Source organism: Tiliqua scincoides, chromosome 1 (genome assembly GCF_035046505.1).
Source record: "Tiliqua scincoides isolate rTilSci1 chromosome 1, rTilSci1.hap2, whole genome shotgun sequence".
Lineage (NCBI taxonomy): Eukaryota > Metazoa > Chordata > Lepidosauria > Squamata > Scincidae > Tiliqua > Tiliqua scincoides.
The window spans coordinates 250,121,146-250,139,143 of NC_089821.1; the positions used below are offsets into that span (position 1 = coordinate 250,121,146).

At 40.7% G+C, this 17,998-nt stretch overlaps 1 protein-coding gene across 3 annotated transcripts in view; it reads right to left on the reverse strand.

The window, feature by feature from the left end:
- Positions 1-5,488: 5,488 nt before the first annotated feature.
- The window catches only part of DISP1 (dispatched RND transporter family member 1), a 99,297-nt gene continuing 86,787 nt past the window's right edge, over positions 5,489-17,998 (reverse strand). For all 3 annotated transcript variants that reach the window (XM_066611683.1, XM_066611682.1, XM_066611684.1), the window contains 3 exons: positions 16,956-17,053; positions 15,990-16,087; positions 5,489-9,167 (listed from right to left, as the gene is read on the reverse strand). In XM_066611683.1, coding sequence (XP_066467780.1) covers positions 5,571-9,167; positions 15,990-16,087; positions 16,956-17,053 — 3,793 coding nt within the window. In that variant the 3' untranslated portion in view covers positions 5,489-5,570. The remainder of the gene's footprint in view (positions 9,168-15,989; positions 16,088-16,955; positions 17,054-17,998) is intronic.

Consider the following 17,998-nt stretch of genomic DNA (forward strand, 5'->3'; position numbering starts at 1 on the left):
AACTGTATTTTCCAATTCCAAGAGCAATGGCACCTATTTATTTTATTTTCGAGATGAAAGAAAACTGAATGAAAATGTAAGAATGAAGGTACTGGCTTTCATATATTTATTTTTGTTGTTTCAAAGATTGTGGCTTTGTTCTTTGTTGATTTATGGCGATGATTATATTTTGGGTATGTATTATTTTTCCTTTTTAAAAAGCAATCTAAGTTTGACTTAACAGAAATAGTTTGGCAGGAGCTGCTAAAGAACTCAAGTTGGATAAAATTGCAAAGCTTCAAAAACATACATGCTACTTTGTTCTGTTCATCAGCCAAGAGCACAGCTAATTTGGTATATTTATAAAACATCACAACCCTTTATCTAAATCCAGAGATGTTCCCATATTCCCCCGCCCACTATCATTTTAAAAACAGACCATTAATCCTGCACTTTTTACCTTTCCCATTAAAATGTACTAAATGACAAGAGGACTAGATATCCTTGTACAAATGACTTCATATAGATTCTATTTTATAGCTAGCTGGCCAAGGCAAATACACATCTCCTTAGGGCACATCCATACAAGTTCAAAACCCCTACACTGCCTGGGTTTCTGCCAAAGAATCTTAGGAAATGGTAGTTTGGAAAGGGTACTGAATATTCTGATAGGGTCCCAACAGTTCCTTTTTATTTAAACAGATGGGTGTCTAACACTTCACACATGCACTCTTCATTCTTGATTACATGTATGTGCATCAGCCTGTACAGAAAGCAACTCACTCTCTCTCACACACTACTACCCACTGAGCATGTGTGTAGAATGGGACACCTGAAAATGGGACAATGAATGGTCTTCAGGACTGAAGTCACGAAACAAATCTTGACATGTAAGGTCAGCGCTCTAGTACAGATTGCCTAAGAATCTGCTGTATGCTGCTTTCGAGTGACAAGAAGGATGAGATATAAATGTAACTAGTGCAATAGACTTATTTCTTGAAAGCTATTGCAAAAAAAATTTTTCAGGCATTTCTCCATGACTTAAGTGTGTGCCTACAGATGCTAGCCAATAGGGTGTTGGGTGTAATCCTTGTAATATTTGCCCTTTTGAATCATGCAAGATTTCATGATTACAGTTTGTTCTCTAAATCACAACTGTGATTAAAAAATAAGTAGAATCCCATATAAGTGATATCATCTCTTGGCCTTGTTCTTAGACGCTAGTTTCCAATTATGCCCTTGTGCCTTGCTGATATACACCCATTTAAGATGACATCTGGAGATAATATAACAGAGTTGTGAGTCAACACACACACACAGAGCAAGGAGGGAAGGCTCCCTTTCTGATCTAGAAAGTTGCCTTAAAGCTATGTGGATTCTGATGAGAATTTCTCTTCAAAAACTAATGGAAGGGGCTAGGCAAGCTCCAGCCACTTTGTTTAGCCATAGTGGCCCTTACAGACATATGATTAAAGACAGGGGTGACAGGAGAGCAGAGGAGCTTCATCTTGTCTATACCATGTTTCCAAACAGGAAGTCATCAAGTTTAAGCTGCAGGGTACTTTTCACTCTCATAAACACTGAACTCTGGGTCCACCTGAAAATTCATTAGCAAGAAACACACACACACACACACACACACACACACACCAGTGGACTACTCCTGAAAAGATTAGCAATGCATGAAAACTTAAGAGACAGTGCCCAGCAGCAGTGATGTTCTATTGGGAGCCTTGCCTTTTTTCTGCTGCAATGAAAATCCCAGGATTCCCCAGCTGCTCTCTCTTAAAATGGGCTAGTAAACACTTTAGAATTGCTGCCATTATGGACGAACGAATGGTTTATTAAAAGATTAAGCTCCTTCCATCCCAGGAGGCATTAGTTCAACACATCTCTCCTGCTGTAATTGGCATGCATCTAGATTGGCACCCATGCCCATCTGACCAGTTCTGGTCAGATAAGGATGTGTAAGTGACCATGTCTCTTGACTATTGAGGCAGAGGAGACATCAGTGAACACAGGGCATTAAAATTATGTGAAAGGATGTTCTGGCCTTTGACTTCAAGTATATGCCCCATGCATAATTGGGATGTAATCCATCTTTTGGGGCAAGAGGTGCTATGGTAGATAGGAACCATAATCAAGGGTAAGATCAGAAACTAAGTTTATGGATTTACATCCCATTTCTGTTTATTTTCCATGCTTGCCTTTTACCTTCTTATCATTGTATTATAAGAGCTGGGCCCAGGCCATCCAGCACCTACATCTTTTTGCATATGCCTGGTTATGTCACCCTTTACCCCTTTTGTCTTCCACCTATTTCAATAAATTTCCTTCTAGTTTTGATCTTTAACTTAACCTGGCCTGGTGAACTCAGGGAAGAGCACATTACTGCACTCCCTTGACCACTAGTCCAACACTACTGCACCCATTCTCGGGGAGCCCTGAGAATCTGGGGTTCCCATCATGCAGGCTGCAGGGCGAAATTCCAAGGTGAACTTCCTGTGTCTGGTTTTAGCATTGTTAGCAGCAGTGATTACTACCATTTTACAGGGATTGGTGCTCAACTCAGGGTGACCCACGCAAAAACACAGAGGCTAAAATCATGGACCTCACTGACCCCAACTCGACTCGCAACTCAGGGCATCACAAAAAAAAAAAACTAGACTCAAAATGACTCGAATCCCTAGTGTGTGTGTTCTTGCTTACTTTTTTCCCTCATTGCTTCCACATTGCTCCAAAGACCTCGTGAGCGATCTGGAAGCTGGCCTTTAGACTGATGGCAGCAGCAGATGTGGTGGTAGGGGAGATTTTTGGATGCAGGAGGGGGGTGTTGGGGCAGTTGAGGGGAGAAGGCAGCTTTGTGGCTGCACAAATCTGAGGAGAGGGACCAGAGGGTGGGGAGATCCAGATCATGGCGTGGGTGTCCAAGACAACTTCCACACACATACCCATCTCCACTACCTCCCTCTTTTTCTGTGAAGTCGTGCTCAGGTCAAGTGTGAGTCAAGTCCTTGACTCACAAGTCAACTTGTTTCTCAAAATGACTTTTACTTGGGACTCAAAATTTTTCATGAGTAAAGTCATGATGGCCTTGTGTTACAACTTGCAAGTCAAGGGGTTCGCCGCCTCATGAGTCGAGCTTACTGACTGGAGTACGTCCCTGTCATTTTATTCCAAAACAAGGAGGAAAGGAGGGCTAGGGCCGTTCCCCATCACAGCACCATCATAATGTCCTAGGCAGTTGAGGATGGTCCTTTTTTCAACAGATCAGTGATGTCAACCCACTTCCCATTGTCAACACTACCACAGGAATAGGTAACCAAACTTGGCTCTCATCTTGGGACACAGTAGGAATGGAGCTGAGCTGAGATAAACCAATTTGTGAAATACAGGTTGAGTCTCATTATCCCTTCGGTTCCGTTCCCAGAACTCACATGGATGGCAAAAACTGCATTAAAGCAAATCCATTTAAAAACAATGTCCCAGTGCTAGATAATTTAAAAACAGCCTTGCTGACCTTTGTGATGCAAGACAGAGTCAGTAGGCAAGCAATCCATCAGTGTCTTTCTAGGCTATTAGAAAGGCTTCACTCTGAGACAGTGACCCCTCCCTTCACCTGAACTACAGAACTGGGAAAGAATGCAATGTAATGCGATTTTCTTTTAGGTGCTCAGGGGGGAGGGAGGGGTAGCCTGCCTTGAAGTGAAGCTGTTCTAAGTGCCTGAAGAAAGAATGATTGATGGATTGTCAGTCAGCTGCCCTCTTTAGCATTAACAAGGCTATTGTTAAATGATTTTTTTCCTTTAAAGGGCCCTTCTCATCGTGTTGAGATAAAACCTTCGGTGAAAAATCCGTGGATAATTAGGTTACAACTGTATAACTTATTTTAAAAATAGTGACAACACACAATTTGAGTTTGTGATCATGTTTTTTTAGGAATACTGCCCAAGAAATAAACCTCGCTAGAATATATTTATAATGTGACACAGTGCCGCTTTGAACTTCTAACATGGAATCCTTTAGAATAGGCCAGTGGTATTCAAACTGGGGCATCATGACACCCCAGCCCGAGGGCCCTGGCCTCTGCCCCCTTAAGGCATGGGGCAGGAGGGATGGGGCATGGGGTTAAGGGGGGCTGCAGGGCCTGGGATATACTCACTGGTCCCTGCAGCAGCCTTCCCGGTGTGCAGCGAGCCCTGCACAAGCATCTGCAGGGCTCCCCAGTCTGCAGAAAGTGGATCAATTGCTTTTGCAGAAGTGTAGCGTGATCGCTCCACTTTCACTTTCTGTAGGCTGGGGAGCCCTGCAGACACTCATGCAGGGATTGTCCTGAGGATCGCATCACTGCCTTCCCCCTGCCCCCACTGCCTCCCTTCCCTCCCCTGCAAGCACTTACTGCGGCTTTCGAACTCCCAGAGAGTTTGAAAACTGCTGGAATAGGCTCAATATGAAACCCAGTAAACTTAGGAAAAGTTTTTTAGTATTTTAGTATTGCTATTTAGAAAAATAAAACAACTATGCAAAAATAGTAGAATTTTTTTACTTCTGTTTTCCTATAGACTTTTTCTCCCTTTATGATCCTAACTCAGTGTTTCCCAAACTTTTGGGTTTCGTAAGCCACCTTGTTGTCCACAGTCTATTGTGGGCCTGCCTCCAGGCATTATGAGATCAAATGTGGAATTAGTGATCAAATGAGATCACTAATGTGCAACCAGCGTTATTGGTCATATTGCACACTGTAATGCAATGTGTTCCAAATCTGTGGGTCGCAACCCAATTTTTGGTCAGTCACAAGCCTGCCACAGCCAGGGGTGTGATGCAGTGCAGCTAATGACATCTGTCACACACAGGTGTGACCTGGAAGCAACTTCCTTGTGCGCCATGATGCCTGATAGCTTCCTGGTCATGGCAGGCTGTAAGCCACCAAAAATGGAGTCATGACCCACAGTTTGAGAAACACCACCCTAATTGGAGTGCTCCTGGCTCAATTGGGCTCCATAGGCCACTGTCTAACAGAGGTGCCCTGTCTCACTCTTTTATGACCACACTTTATGACTCAGTCCTTTATGACCAAAGCTATAGGTACAGAGATGATCTCAGAGAGCAGCACTGAGGCTAAGGGACCTGGGCCTTGGCAGTTGCCCAACAATACTGAAACCTAACACCAGTTCTACTTTGAAGATAACGTAAGCTACAAATCGAAATAATTAGGGGAACAGCAATACTGTTATTGCAGTATGGCAAGATGACATGGCACAATTATAACCCGAAAGAATAATCTTCTCTTGCCAAAAATTGCAGCAAAAGCATACGTGGTTTATTTCTCAGCTTGGTGGAAAAATAACCCACTCACTTTTGGTCTCCATACAATGAGATCTTAATTAAGCCTGCTTGGCCATTCCTGAGAGCGATGTCTAATCCATTTGTAACGGGTTAATAAAATTTACAAGCGTTCACTTTTCTTTTGAAGTAGGTTTTTAATTCCAAAATGTTACCTTTACTATTATTTTCTGACAATGTGCGTTGGTTTCAGTATTTTAAATTCTAGTTATTTTTTTTAAAAAAAGTCAGAATTTCCAAGTTGAGGATTATAGTGTTTTTATTAGCAAACTTTCACTGGAAAGTTCTGGGTGTGCTAATAGAGCAGGCACACGGGCTTCAGTGTTTGGCATACGACACTCAACAGAATTGCACTTTGTCACTATGGTTCTGTTACAACACTGTGAATTTTCAGGACAAGATTCATAACCTGCCTCTATGGCTGTACCGCTCTCTATACAACTCCACTCACTCTGCTTAGCCATCACACCTGGAGCGGTTTGTGGTATGTTCTGGATGCCTTCTGTTTCAGCTGTCTTGTTTTGCCTTGAGGCAGTAACCTTATTTTCATTCCCATTTACTTCAGTGACCCATTTGTCTCTGCAGTTGTTACAGAGTCCTTTTTTATTACTGGACATGCTATTCTCCATTTCACAAGATTTCATTAGCGAACCAGCACTTTTGCAAATAAATGGGGAAGAACTTGCCTCTTTCGGAAGTATTCTCAAGTTCTCCTCTGTGTTTGGGTGACTTGGGGATTGAAAATGTTGCACTGAGTGGAGAAAAATGTTTCTGGGGAGTGAATTCTGAACTGGAGGTCTTTTGAATCTGCTATGGAGACAGTTACAGTGAAGGACATGCTGGACAGTGTTCACATAACTGTCAGAAGAGTGATGCAATGCTTGTATGGGAATCAGAGAACTTTGGACATGCACATTTCCAGGAGAAGGAGAGCAGTGGTAGCATAAAGTTTCATTTAACTGTTGACAGGATCGCGGGCTCCATCTCATGCCTACATGCTTATATCCATCTGAACATTTACACTGTTGGTTTTGTGACAATTGGCAAGAGGTATTCTGCTCACCAGAAGATGTCATGGCCGATCCAGATTCACTATTAGTACTTACGGTCATTTCATTGTTATGTAATGACTGCGTAAGAACACATGCATTTGGAGGCCTACCATTGAAAAGCTCAGAGCAGATGTGTGATTCTTCATAAGTTCTCTTGTCTGATGCATTGCACTTATTGGTGTGCAATGCTAAAGGCTCCAACTCGTACTGTTCAAGCTCCATGTCTGCTTTTTGACTTCGAGAGTCCAGCTGGTATTTAGTAGCAGGATGAGTTTTGTTTTGTTCCCCTTCTCCTTTGTTTCCTGACAATGCCTCTGAAAAGGCACTACACTGTAGTCTTTTTGGCAGAGGAATCTGACCACAAGTACCTTGAGGTCCAAGGCAACGGCACATACACTGGAAAAAGAATGTTGCAAAAGCCCAACTAATGCACATTATAAGCATCATGAAGGTGCCAAGTTGAGTATATGCTAAAACCGTGGAAGGCATCATCATTGCTCCAGCTACAAATGTGGTTAATGCAGCCATAGCAATTGCTGAACCCATGCGACTTAGGGAGAAGATTACTTTTCCTTCTCGGTCAGGGTCAGGAGCTAAGCGATAAGCAACTCCATAATGGACAGCAAAGTCTACAGATAAGCCAACAGCGACAGATATCGTGACAGATTCCAAAACATTTAGTTCCCACCCTAGAAGAACCAGAGATCCAACAGTGACAAATATCGTTCCTGCTATTGACACTATTGCATAAAGGCTTATTATGATATTCCAAGTTGTAAGCAGCATTACACTGAATGCAACAGCTACTGAAAGACCCATGGCAATTAAAGTACCATCAGAGAGACTATCCTGCAGGTCATAGAATTCTAAATTGCTCACAAACCAACCATTGCTTAAACCCTTAGGAGCAGTAACAAGTTCATCCGAAATCCATGAATCCACCTCTCTGTAAAACTGATGCATCTTCTCATAAGCCAAAGTGAAGAGATAGGTGCTTTGGAACTCCAATACAACAGCTCTGATGGTATCATTTATGTCAAAACGAGGCCCTGGGGTTTTGCTATCTAAGTAGTACCCTGTGCTCCTTTCAAGTTCCATGATGGCCCTCTTGATGCATAACTCAAAAACTTCCTGTTTGTATGGAAAGCTCCAGTGACTGCAACATGGATACAGAGCTGGCTCGTCACAGTCCTGATTTTCCATCCACTGCTTAAATGTCTCAATGAAGCAGCTTGTGAAGTCTTGCTCTTCTGTTTGATAAAAAAATGTTTGATTTCTCAGCTTCTGACAGAACTTTAAAATCCAGAGCTGTGAATCGGGGCTTGCAATATTGAAGCTGCTATCTAACTTTAGTTTTCCTTTACTTTTGGGATTTAAAGGATCCCCGTTATCCTCAGGAGAGATGCCCCAAATAATAGTGATGGGCATATGAAGCTCTTCCCCATGGTGGACACGTTCAAACATAAAAAGCTTTTTGAACTCGGCATCATAACGTTCAAAAGGATGAGAAGACCTGAACACTTGGAACTCTGAGAGCTCCAGAGACGGCAGCTTCATCTTTGGATTCACACACACAATATATGCTCCACCAACAGTTAAGGCTAGGAACCAGACCAACCACATATAGCGAAATTTGATAACAATGCATGGCAACACTTTTTCAAAAAATATCCTGGATGCTTCCGAGGCAGCAAAAATCACCTTCTGAAACATTTGGCACAGCACTGTCCAGCAGCTTTTGTTACTATACACTCTTGCCCGAGTCTTTCTGAAGCAACTAAATATATTGAGCAGATACCGTTCGTGTAACACAACGACTGCAGGCAGCCATGTTACCATGAGAACATAGTTCACTAAAATGGCGGTGCCGGCATAAACACCAAAACATCTGATTGCTGTAATATTGCTGACGTAATTGGCATAGAAGGCAGCAGCGGTAGTAAAACTGGTGACAAACATGGAAAGGGCAGCATGTTGCAAGGTGATGCTCACCGTCTCTGAAGTTTCAGCATGAGACTTATCAAATTTTGTATAGTTCCACACATCACACAAGACAAAAGCATCATCTGCTCCAATACCAACAAGAATAATCAGTGCAGTGAGGTTCATAAAGGGGAAAAACTCAAAATTAAATACTACCCGATAAAGGAAGTAGGAAACAATCAAGGAGCTAATTATTGCAAACATGGTCATCAGTGTGATAAACATGGACTTGGTATATATGCACATGACTAAAAGAACAATCACAATGGCTATAGCAGGATACACAGTATCCATTAAAAGATAATCCTGGAATAAACTATGCTTTATTCCAAATTCAATCCCAGTGATGGTGGTTATTCCATCCGAAGAGTTCCAGTTCTCAAAGTTATCCAAATAGATATTCATCATGCTTTCCCCTTTTTCAGTAGGTGAAAAAAGCATGCTGTACTTTAAAGCTGGTAAGACATCGTCCATGGTCTTTGGGCTGAAAAAATCTTTGTCTACTAGGTAGTGGAGAATCTGGTAAACAGCATTGTACTTTGTACATTTACGAGGCACGTTTGTACACTTGATTTGGTCCTTCCTTCTCGCTGCCATATCCCAGCAGTCTGGACCCAGGGTCCCGTTATAGTAGTATTTGGCACATGTGCGGAGCAGCTTCAGAGTGTGAGAAACATCTCTGTCTACGATTTTTTGACAGGATGATCTGTTGTTTAAAATGGCAATATAATTGCCTAATGTCCAACTGGGACAGCATGAAGCAGCAGTGGTCCTCTGGCAGAGATCACCAAACTGGGAATGGGATCGTATCTACAAAAAGACAGACATACAGCATTATAGTACAACACAGAAATGCTAAGCTTAAAAACAATTTTAACCTTTATTAAAGGTTTTAATTTAGCCTTTATTAAATGAAAACCACTGGAATGGGATCTGTGGATATGCCCTATTGCTTTTTTTATTAATTACACACACTTTCAGTTCAGTTTCTTCCTTATACAAATTTCAAACCACATTATTTAATTGAAGAGATTTATACCCTGCTCCTTTACCCTTGTGGAAATTCAAGGTGACCTAAATTAAGCAATCGGTAGTTTAGAGCATTGCAAGAGTGGAGCATATGTTGAGCTAATGAAACAATTTAGAAGATAAACTTAGTCCCCAAAGATCAGTTATGGCTCGAGGATACACAAAAAGTCAGTAAGCTTGGGATCACAAGACAAGGGCATGAGAAGCAGCAGTAAATTCTCCTACACACTGAGGATATGGAGAATTTGTATCTGAGAACATTGTTTTAATGACATTTGCACAGAGATGAACCCATATGCCAAATCCAAATTTTAAACTGGTTGTTATGCTGGCAGGCTTTTCCCCTTTCTTTGGTTACACTGATAGGGGAAAACTCCAACTCATATTGTTCAGTTCTCAAGTAGAACTACAGTATCTCTTATGTACACTAGGTCAAGAAAAGGCAACAATATAAACAAAAGCTAAGTTTAGCATTTATGCAGCCCTAGAATTTGTTTAAGAGATCGTCCTAATTAGACAATAGTAAACCCACCCATAAGCCACAATGCCACCACAGATAGTGGATAACATACTTCTGAAAAATGGCCTGTGTCCACAGAAATCTTCCTAAACAATCTTACAGCACAATCATGAGCAAGCTCATTGAGAAAGAAAACATATTTGTTTAACGGTGCCTCCTCTAGTATGCTCAGGACTGTGGCCTTTAAGGCTTATCTGGTACAAACTATAGTGTGGTCCAGCCTTCAGTATATATGCAGACACTTTTTCAGGCATGTCTTCTGAATTGGGCATGACTGTGGGACACTCAGTCAGCTGCTAGTCTGCTGACTGGTTGCTCTGATTAGTTAGGCCAGTGATTCTCAAACTTTTAGCACCGGGACCCACTTTTTAAAATGAGAATCTGTTGGAACCCACCGGAAGTGACATCATGACCGGAAGTGACATCATTAAGTAGGAAGAGTTTTAACAATCGTAAGCTGCAATCCTACCCACACTTACCCAGGAGTAATCCCCATTGACTATCATTGTTAAAAGCACATACTGTACATAGTAGCCTGTTAAAAATACAGATCTGTAACATTTCCCCAAGTGCAATCTATCACATACCATTGTAGCATCAAGTCTAATATATTAAAAATAAAATATTGAAATGAATGGGGACCCACCGGAAATTGGGTCACAACCCACCTAGTGGGTCCCGAACCAATGGTTTGAGAAAAACTGAGTTGGGTAAATGCAATGAACCTTAAGGCAGGGAACACACAGAAATATATTCTATCCATCCCAGAAGAGCAATACATTTATGACCAATGCAAATCAGCCTCTATTACCATTACCTTTTACTAACTGTTCTGAGAATCCCAAAGATACAGTGAAGTGATGATTCCTCACCTCACCCCCCAATATTAGCATATATATTTATGCCAATTCTGAAGGATTTCAGTCTATGCAGGTATAACACCTATATGGATTTAGGAAACTTGGTGCCTGCTTCAGTGCAGTTTTATTTGGCAAACCAGACTAAATTAGACTGAGCTGAATAGCTTTAGAATTAAATATTTTCAAGACATATCTGAAATCCCTAGTCAAATTTCCTGCTTGGATCACATAACAAAGGGCCAATCCTGAATAGACATGTGCATTCCCAATATTATCAAAGGATTAGTATAAGTCAGTTACACACATGTTTAAGCAATTGAAAGCCAGGCAGATTTAAGACATTCAAGCATTCTGGTTTCGAGTCAGACTGAAATTGCTTCGGCTTATTATGAGCAATCCTTTTATAGTACAGACAAAAACCAGGGTTTAGGAATTCTCCTGATTGTTATAAAAGATTTAATATGGCCTTAATTTTGTCAAACAATTTCATGACCTGGCATTCCATAAAAACAGGATAATTCACATTTGATTGTTTCCAGATAAAAACACTCACACATGCAAACTCAGGAAAAATGAACAACCTAATAAATAAAAGGAAGCACTGGAATACCATCTCCTTATTTTTCATGGCACATATCCAGATTTATCAAGGAGGATACAATGCACACACCCTTTGGGTCAGCCAGGCGAGCTACAAGGAAGAGACTATTGTCTGTTTCACTTATTGACACTCAAGATGAAATGCTGAGCTTTACTGGCTATTTTTCAGCACACTGTAGGCCATAATAATACTTGTTTGCTGCCAAAGTACTATCACTAAAGATAATGATGAACATTTTTTAAAAGTATTGCTGGCACATAGAAGGGTTGTATCCTATAGTATCATTTGCTTAAAAGATGTTGCTAAGGTCACTTTGAGTATGCCAAATCAAATGAACCATTAGAATATTTGCTATATTAACTATTGGATATATCTCTGTGGTTTTCACATTACTTATGCTCAGTGAACCCTTTCCACACAAAGTAGTCTGTGAATGAAACTCTGTGTACAGCAGACAACACTGGGATGCTATCAGGACACATTCTTAGTTCATGGGAGGAGCCAGCCAGGCCTGTGGGCCCAAGACACTGTGCAGATATAGTTTAGGGCAAGGGTGTCCAAAGTTTTTGGCAGGAGGGCCACATCGTCTCTCTGACACTGTGTCGGGGGCTGGGGGGGAAGAAATAATTTACATTTAAAATCTGAATAAATTTACATAAGTTTACATAAATGTATATGTATTAAAAGATGAACTTACATGCATGAATGAAGGTCTTGCAATAGCTCATGGCCTATAAAAGGCCTTGCACAAAGCAAGGCTGGCCTTTCCTTTGCTGCTGCTACTGCATCACAGACGTGAAACAGCAAGCAGGAGGGAACCCTCATCCCACAGCTCATGCAAGAGGTCAAACAGTCACCCTCACGCTGAAAGCAGTTGCATTGGGCCAGTGTGGGCTCCAACAAATCTCCTGAGGGCCAGAGGCTCAATGGAGACTGGGGGTTCCCTGAGGGACACATTGAGAGGCCTTGAGGGCCCCAAGTGGTCCCAGGGCTGGGGTTTGGGCACCCCTGGTTTAGGGGAAGATTTCAGGAACCCTTGTTTGCAATACATCTGGATGCATCAACTTAAAACAAGATATTCTCTGAATGTGATGCTCACTTGCTTCTATATTTGTTGGAAGCATGCTGAAGAGATTGTCAGATCTGTTCAAATTTAAAAGCATACAATTCCTTTAGAAAAGTATGTTGGCGATATACAAGATGAAGTTAGATCTGTAGCCACTTGGCATATGGCATGGCCATTAAGATTATGAGGGTGCCATATGCTGAACAGTTACAGGATACAATTCCAAATACAAGGAAACCAGATGGTTAAAGTGGATACAGCATGCCCAAGACAATTGGTGTTTGAACAGTACACTGCTGGCAATACAATTTTCTGTTCCTATGGATATGCTGGGAATTTACAGATCAAAGCTTCTATTAAAATACATAAATGGCACTGAAAGACTGAGGAAAACATGCAAAATCTTAAACTAGTCCTTAAAACTTAACTTTTAAAAACACCAAAGTGATTGGTTTGCAGTCGCTGTGGTCAATGACATTGACTGCAGTACAAAAGGAGTGGGGCCTTTAAGAGACCATGAACTGAAAAGTGATATGGACAACCACCAACAAAAGAAAGATTTTAACACAGAAGACTTCAACTTTCTCATTACAAGTAATGAGTACATTACATCAGTTCAAAGTTCTAGAGTCTTACAATAGTTCAGAGCTGTTTTCTAAACATAACACACTCTTGAAAGTACCACATACAGTATAGCCAAGAGGTTCAAAATATGATTCAGAAGGCTCATTTTCCTCATGTTACTGTTTACATTCTATTTATGTTTACTATTAATTTTATGTTACTGTTTATTCCATGAATCCTTTCCAAACTGTGAAATATGATTAAGAGCGGGCCATCAATTTTACATCTGGATAGAGGTGCTTCTCCAGGCTACAGCTGCTACATATGTAAAGATAAATAATCAGAAAAAGTATAATCTAGCTGAAAATAATATTTTTAATTTAATTTATTTAATATTTTAATTTAATAAATATTTTTAAAGTGACCCAAACTGGGATCACACTGATACCAGTAATAAAGTGATCATGCATGTAGTTGGCAACCTTCAGTCTCGAAAGACTATGGTATCGCGCTCTGAAAGGTGGTTCTGGAACAGCGTCTAGTGTGGCTGAAAAGGCCGATTCGGGAGTGACAATCCCTTCCACACCAGGAGCAAGTGCAGTCTGTCCCTGGTCTGTCTCCCTGGCTATGGGCCTTCCTTCTTTGCCTCTTAGCCTCAGACTGTTGGCCAAGTGTCTCTTCAAACTGGGAAAGGCCATGTTGCACAGCCTGCCTCCAAGCGGGCCGCTCAGAGGCCAGGGTTTCCCACTTGTTGAGGTCCACTCCTAAGGCCTTCAGATCCCTCTTGCAGATGTCCTTGTATCGCAGCTGTGGTTTACCTGTAGGGCGCTTTCCTTGCATGAGTTCTCCATAGAGACTGCATGAATGAAGTTAAATTATACAACAAAAAGCTGTTTTGTTTTTTAATGGATAATATTACCACCAAGAACAAGAGCTGATTTTGAAGTAATAAGTGCTCTTTTTGGTTACCTAAAGTAATGTCTTCCAATGAAAGTTTACAGTGCCAACTGGAAATCTGAGACCAACATTATCAGCAGAGGTTGTTATTGAGAAGCAACGGAAAACATTCAAACCTTTCAAAAATTTAAAAATAATGAGTAACTCTACCTGAAGAGCCATTTCTTAAGAAAGGAAGAATACAAGCCCTGCTGGACCAAGCCAAGGGCCCATCTGGTCCAGCTTCCTGTATCTCACAGTGGCCCACCAGATGCCACAGGAAGTACTGAAGATACCTGTATCCTGTTGCTACTCTTGCATTTGACATTCAGAGATAGGCTACCTCTAAAACCCAGAGGATGCATATAGTCATCATAGCTTGTAAGCTGTGATGGACTTTTCCTCCATAAATGCGTCCAATCCTCCTTTAAAGGCATTTAGACCTTCAGGTGCCATCACCACATCCTGTGGCAAGCAGTTTCATAGATTGCTTGCTGGATTAAGAAATATTTTGATAGTTCTATCTCTACTAGCATTCAAATTTACTGGATGACCCTGAGCTCTGGTGTTGTGCAAGAGGGAAAAGAGCTGGCCTCTATTCAATCCATGCATAATTTTATATATTTCAGTCATGTCCCACCTCAGACACCTTCTTTCTAGACTAAAGAGCCCCAAACACCGTAGCCTTTTCTTATAAGGGAGTTGCCCCAGTCCACATTCTGGTCACTCTCTTCTGCACCTTTTAGAATTCCATTATACCCTTTTAAAGATGTGCATACCTATGCATGAATGTTCAGAAGTCCCAATGTATTCAATAGTGCTTACTCCCAGGAAAGTATTAAAGGACTTCAGTCTGCACATCTATTCCAACGTTTGGAACTTCAAATTCCAAACTAATTTGAGCATTCATTCCTATTTTCACAATTTATGTCATCTTGTGTTATTGTGGTACAGCAGTCATGTACCCTAAAAATAAAAAAAACAAACTAGCTTTCTTCCTCCTCTAAAATACAAATTTGCCTGCATTACACAGCCCACTGTGCATCTATGAGATTACCAGAGCTCTGGCACCTGTCAAAGCACACTAATAACCAAGCTTTCAGAGAGTGACAAGCTCAGGAATCATCATAGATATACAAACACAAATATGTACTTTCTACTTCAGCACAGACCTTGCACCAGTTAAGGTTCATTAGTTAAAACCAGATTTCAGTCTCAACTATGTGCAATGTTAACTTCTAACATATGCAAGAGGAACTTGTGAAGTCCCTAAGGCTGCCAGTTACTTTTTACATTTCGGTTCCTTGGAGGAATAAAAAAGGACCTAACTATTCTGGTGATGGAAAACATTCTCTCCTGATCAGAGCAGTCAGGACCAAAGTGTCTTCTTTCATTCCCTTGTGTGCTGAGGAGGAAGCAAACGTTGCCTTTTCAGAACTCCATGGTCTGGATCAAATTATTTTTTGGTATTTACACAGTCACTGTATATATGCTAGGCTGGGGTCCCTATTGCCAACCTATTGCCTTTGGGAGTTACAGGTCTAAGCAATTCTCTCAGAATCATACACAACGTAATACTGACAAACTGCTTTGAGGGGAATTAAAAATGGTCAAATAAATACTTTTTGGTCAAGTTTTGGAATATGAGATGACAGAAAACAAGATAGGAAAAAGTAAAATCTTGTTCTGCAAATGAATTGTACTAAACCCTGCCCCAAACTACTCCCCTCCTTCAAGTCTTCAAAACAGGAAATGTTGGAGAAAAGAAACAGATGGCATTGTTAAGTTTGAAAATGTTAGGCTGCTTCCTTATCACAGAAAAGGCAAAGTGATCTTTGCCTTAATGTCTGCCTAGCAATAGCTTACTGCAGTAAGCCAAACATTTAGGCTACAATCCTATATTGTACATACTTAGCAGGGTGTAAGTTCCATTAAAAACAATGGGTCTTACTTCTGAGTAGACATGTACAGGATTGCTCTTTTGTGACGGTAAAAGACAAAAGCATCCCATTTGACTTGCATACTTTATCATATTAAATTACATGCTTTTACTTACCCTCAAATTATCTACATTGCACATTGATTTTATTGCTGGCAAATTCCACAAATTCTCTCCATCTGATGACGTAAATACCACACGTGAATAGCGATCACCTAAAAATAAAACCAATATTTTAAAAAGGTTTCTGATGTCCCGGAACTTCAGAGCGAATGCAGTGCCATTATGACAGAAGACATCAGTTTGCTTTCAGTGCAGCAGTACGACTGAAGATGTTTATACAATGTAGTTAACAGGGTGCACCTAAGACATCTTCCATACTTTAATGTGCAGTAACTCCTTCCAAGAATATCAATGTACAGTATACAAATCCAATCACAGCTCAGTTTAGTGGGTTGTTTTTATTAAGCTCTTTTCAGAAATACTGAATAATGACTTTATGGTAACAGGTTTTTCATAAGCTGTAGACTAAGAAAGAATAAGAAGTACTGCACTCACACAGTCTTTGCATGGGCAGAACTCTCTTTCTGTTCTCGGAGAAAACTTGGGACTCCCAGAGTGCACTTCCATTCAGGGCTACTCTGGATGCCACCCTGAAGATTCCTGACGTCAAGATAATGTTAGAATACAAAAATACATACACTAGATATGGACACTAGAATATGAAAAAAATCTTGCAAATGTCAAGTGCAATTACTCCTATAATAATCTGAAACAGAAATTCTAAACATGATTTAGGATTTACTCATGAGGAAGCCCCACTGTACAGAGTGAGACTGATTTTTGAGTAAATATGAATTGGCTTGGGTTGTAAATATGAGACTTGTGCCTTAGCAAACAGTGATCAATTTCTCTTTCATTTCAAATTGAGAGCAAAGTTCTTAAGAATGGCTCGATAGAAGCACTTGACTGCAAATGAAATATGAATTCCTCAAATTCACAAAAAAAACAAGTTCAAAAAACCAGTATTAGTACTGAGGACATTTCCTGATAAATTTTCATGAAAACCCAAAATCAACTCACTTGGAATGTCACAGAAAAAGTTGTCCTTGTGGAAATTCCACTCTGCTTCCCTTCTCTCTCTTTCATAGTGATCATCTGGCCATCTGTCATCCCGATGACTAAGAAAAAACAATTATATCTTAACAGTTTAGTATAGCATTCAAACTACACTTGTGTGCCACTTAATGATAGGGATCGGGACCCTGTCATCAACTAGCACTTGATGTAATGCAGACTCTCTGCAGGAAAGAGGATCTCCCCTCCCCTCAGAAGGGTTGTCTGAACCTCCCAGAGGCAGCGCATGTCCAAGCATGTCCAAGCCTCTTCAAGGCTCAGGCTGAGGGAAATCACGTCTCTCACATGACTTCCGGTTTCACGGAGGAACCAGAAATCGCACATGAGACACGATTTCCCTTAGTCTGAGCTTTACAGAGGCAGCGCACAGATGTGCACTGCCTCTGGAAGGCTCAGTCAACCTTCCAGAGGGAAGGGGAGCAGAGCTCCCTTTGCTTTCGGGGGGTTGGGGTGTGTGCCCCCGACAACCATGTGACCACACGTGGTAGTTGGATATACAATCTCGGCATAAGCCGGTGCATCGCTAAGGGGCACACACCTGTAATCTAAAATGTTTAACAGTTTTTCTTTCAATAATTAAACCAAAGAGAAATAAGTGCCATAAAGATCCCTAAGAAAGAAAAATTGAAAACCCAACTTTTCAGCAGATAGCTGCAGCAAACAAACCAAGACAAGAACTCTCTTTACTCCTATGATTTTCAAGTACACCTCTGCCCAATGTAAGAAAATGCAGAAAAATGTCATTTAACCTAACAGCATGCTGTTTAACCACATTATAAATTTTCAACAATTATAACCAAAGTAAGTAAAACTCTAGATAATCTGCAAAATGAATTAGAAAATTTATTCCAGATTTTTAATAAAAAATTTATTCTAATTTTGTTTTAAATTTTTTTTTACAGATAGCCTACCCTACACTAAATGGCTTCAATGGAAGAGAAGGTGAATTGTGTCCTTTTGTTAGCGTAGTTAAAGTCTGTAACTGTGGA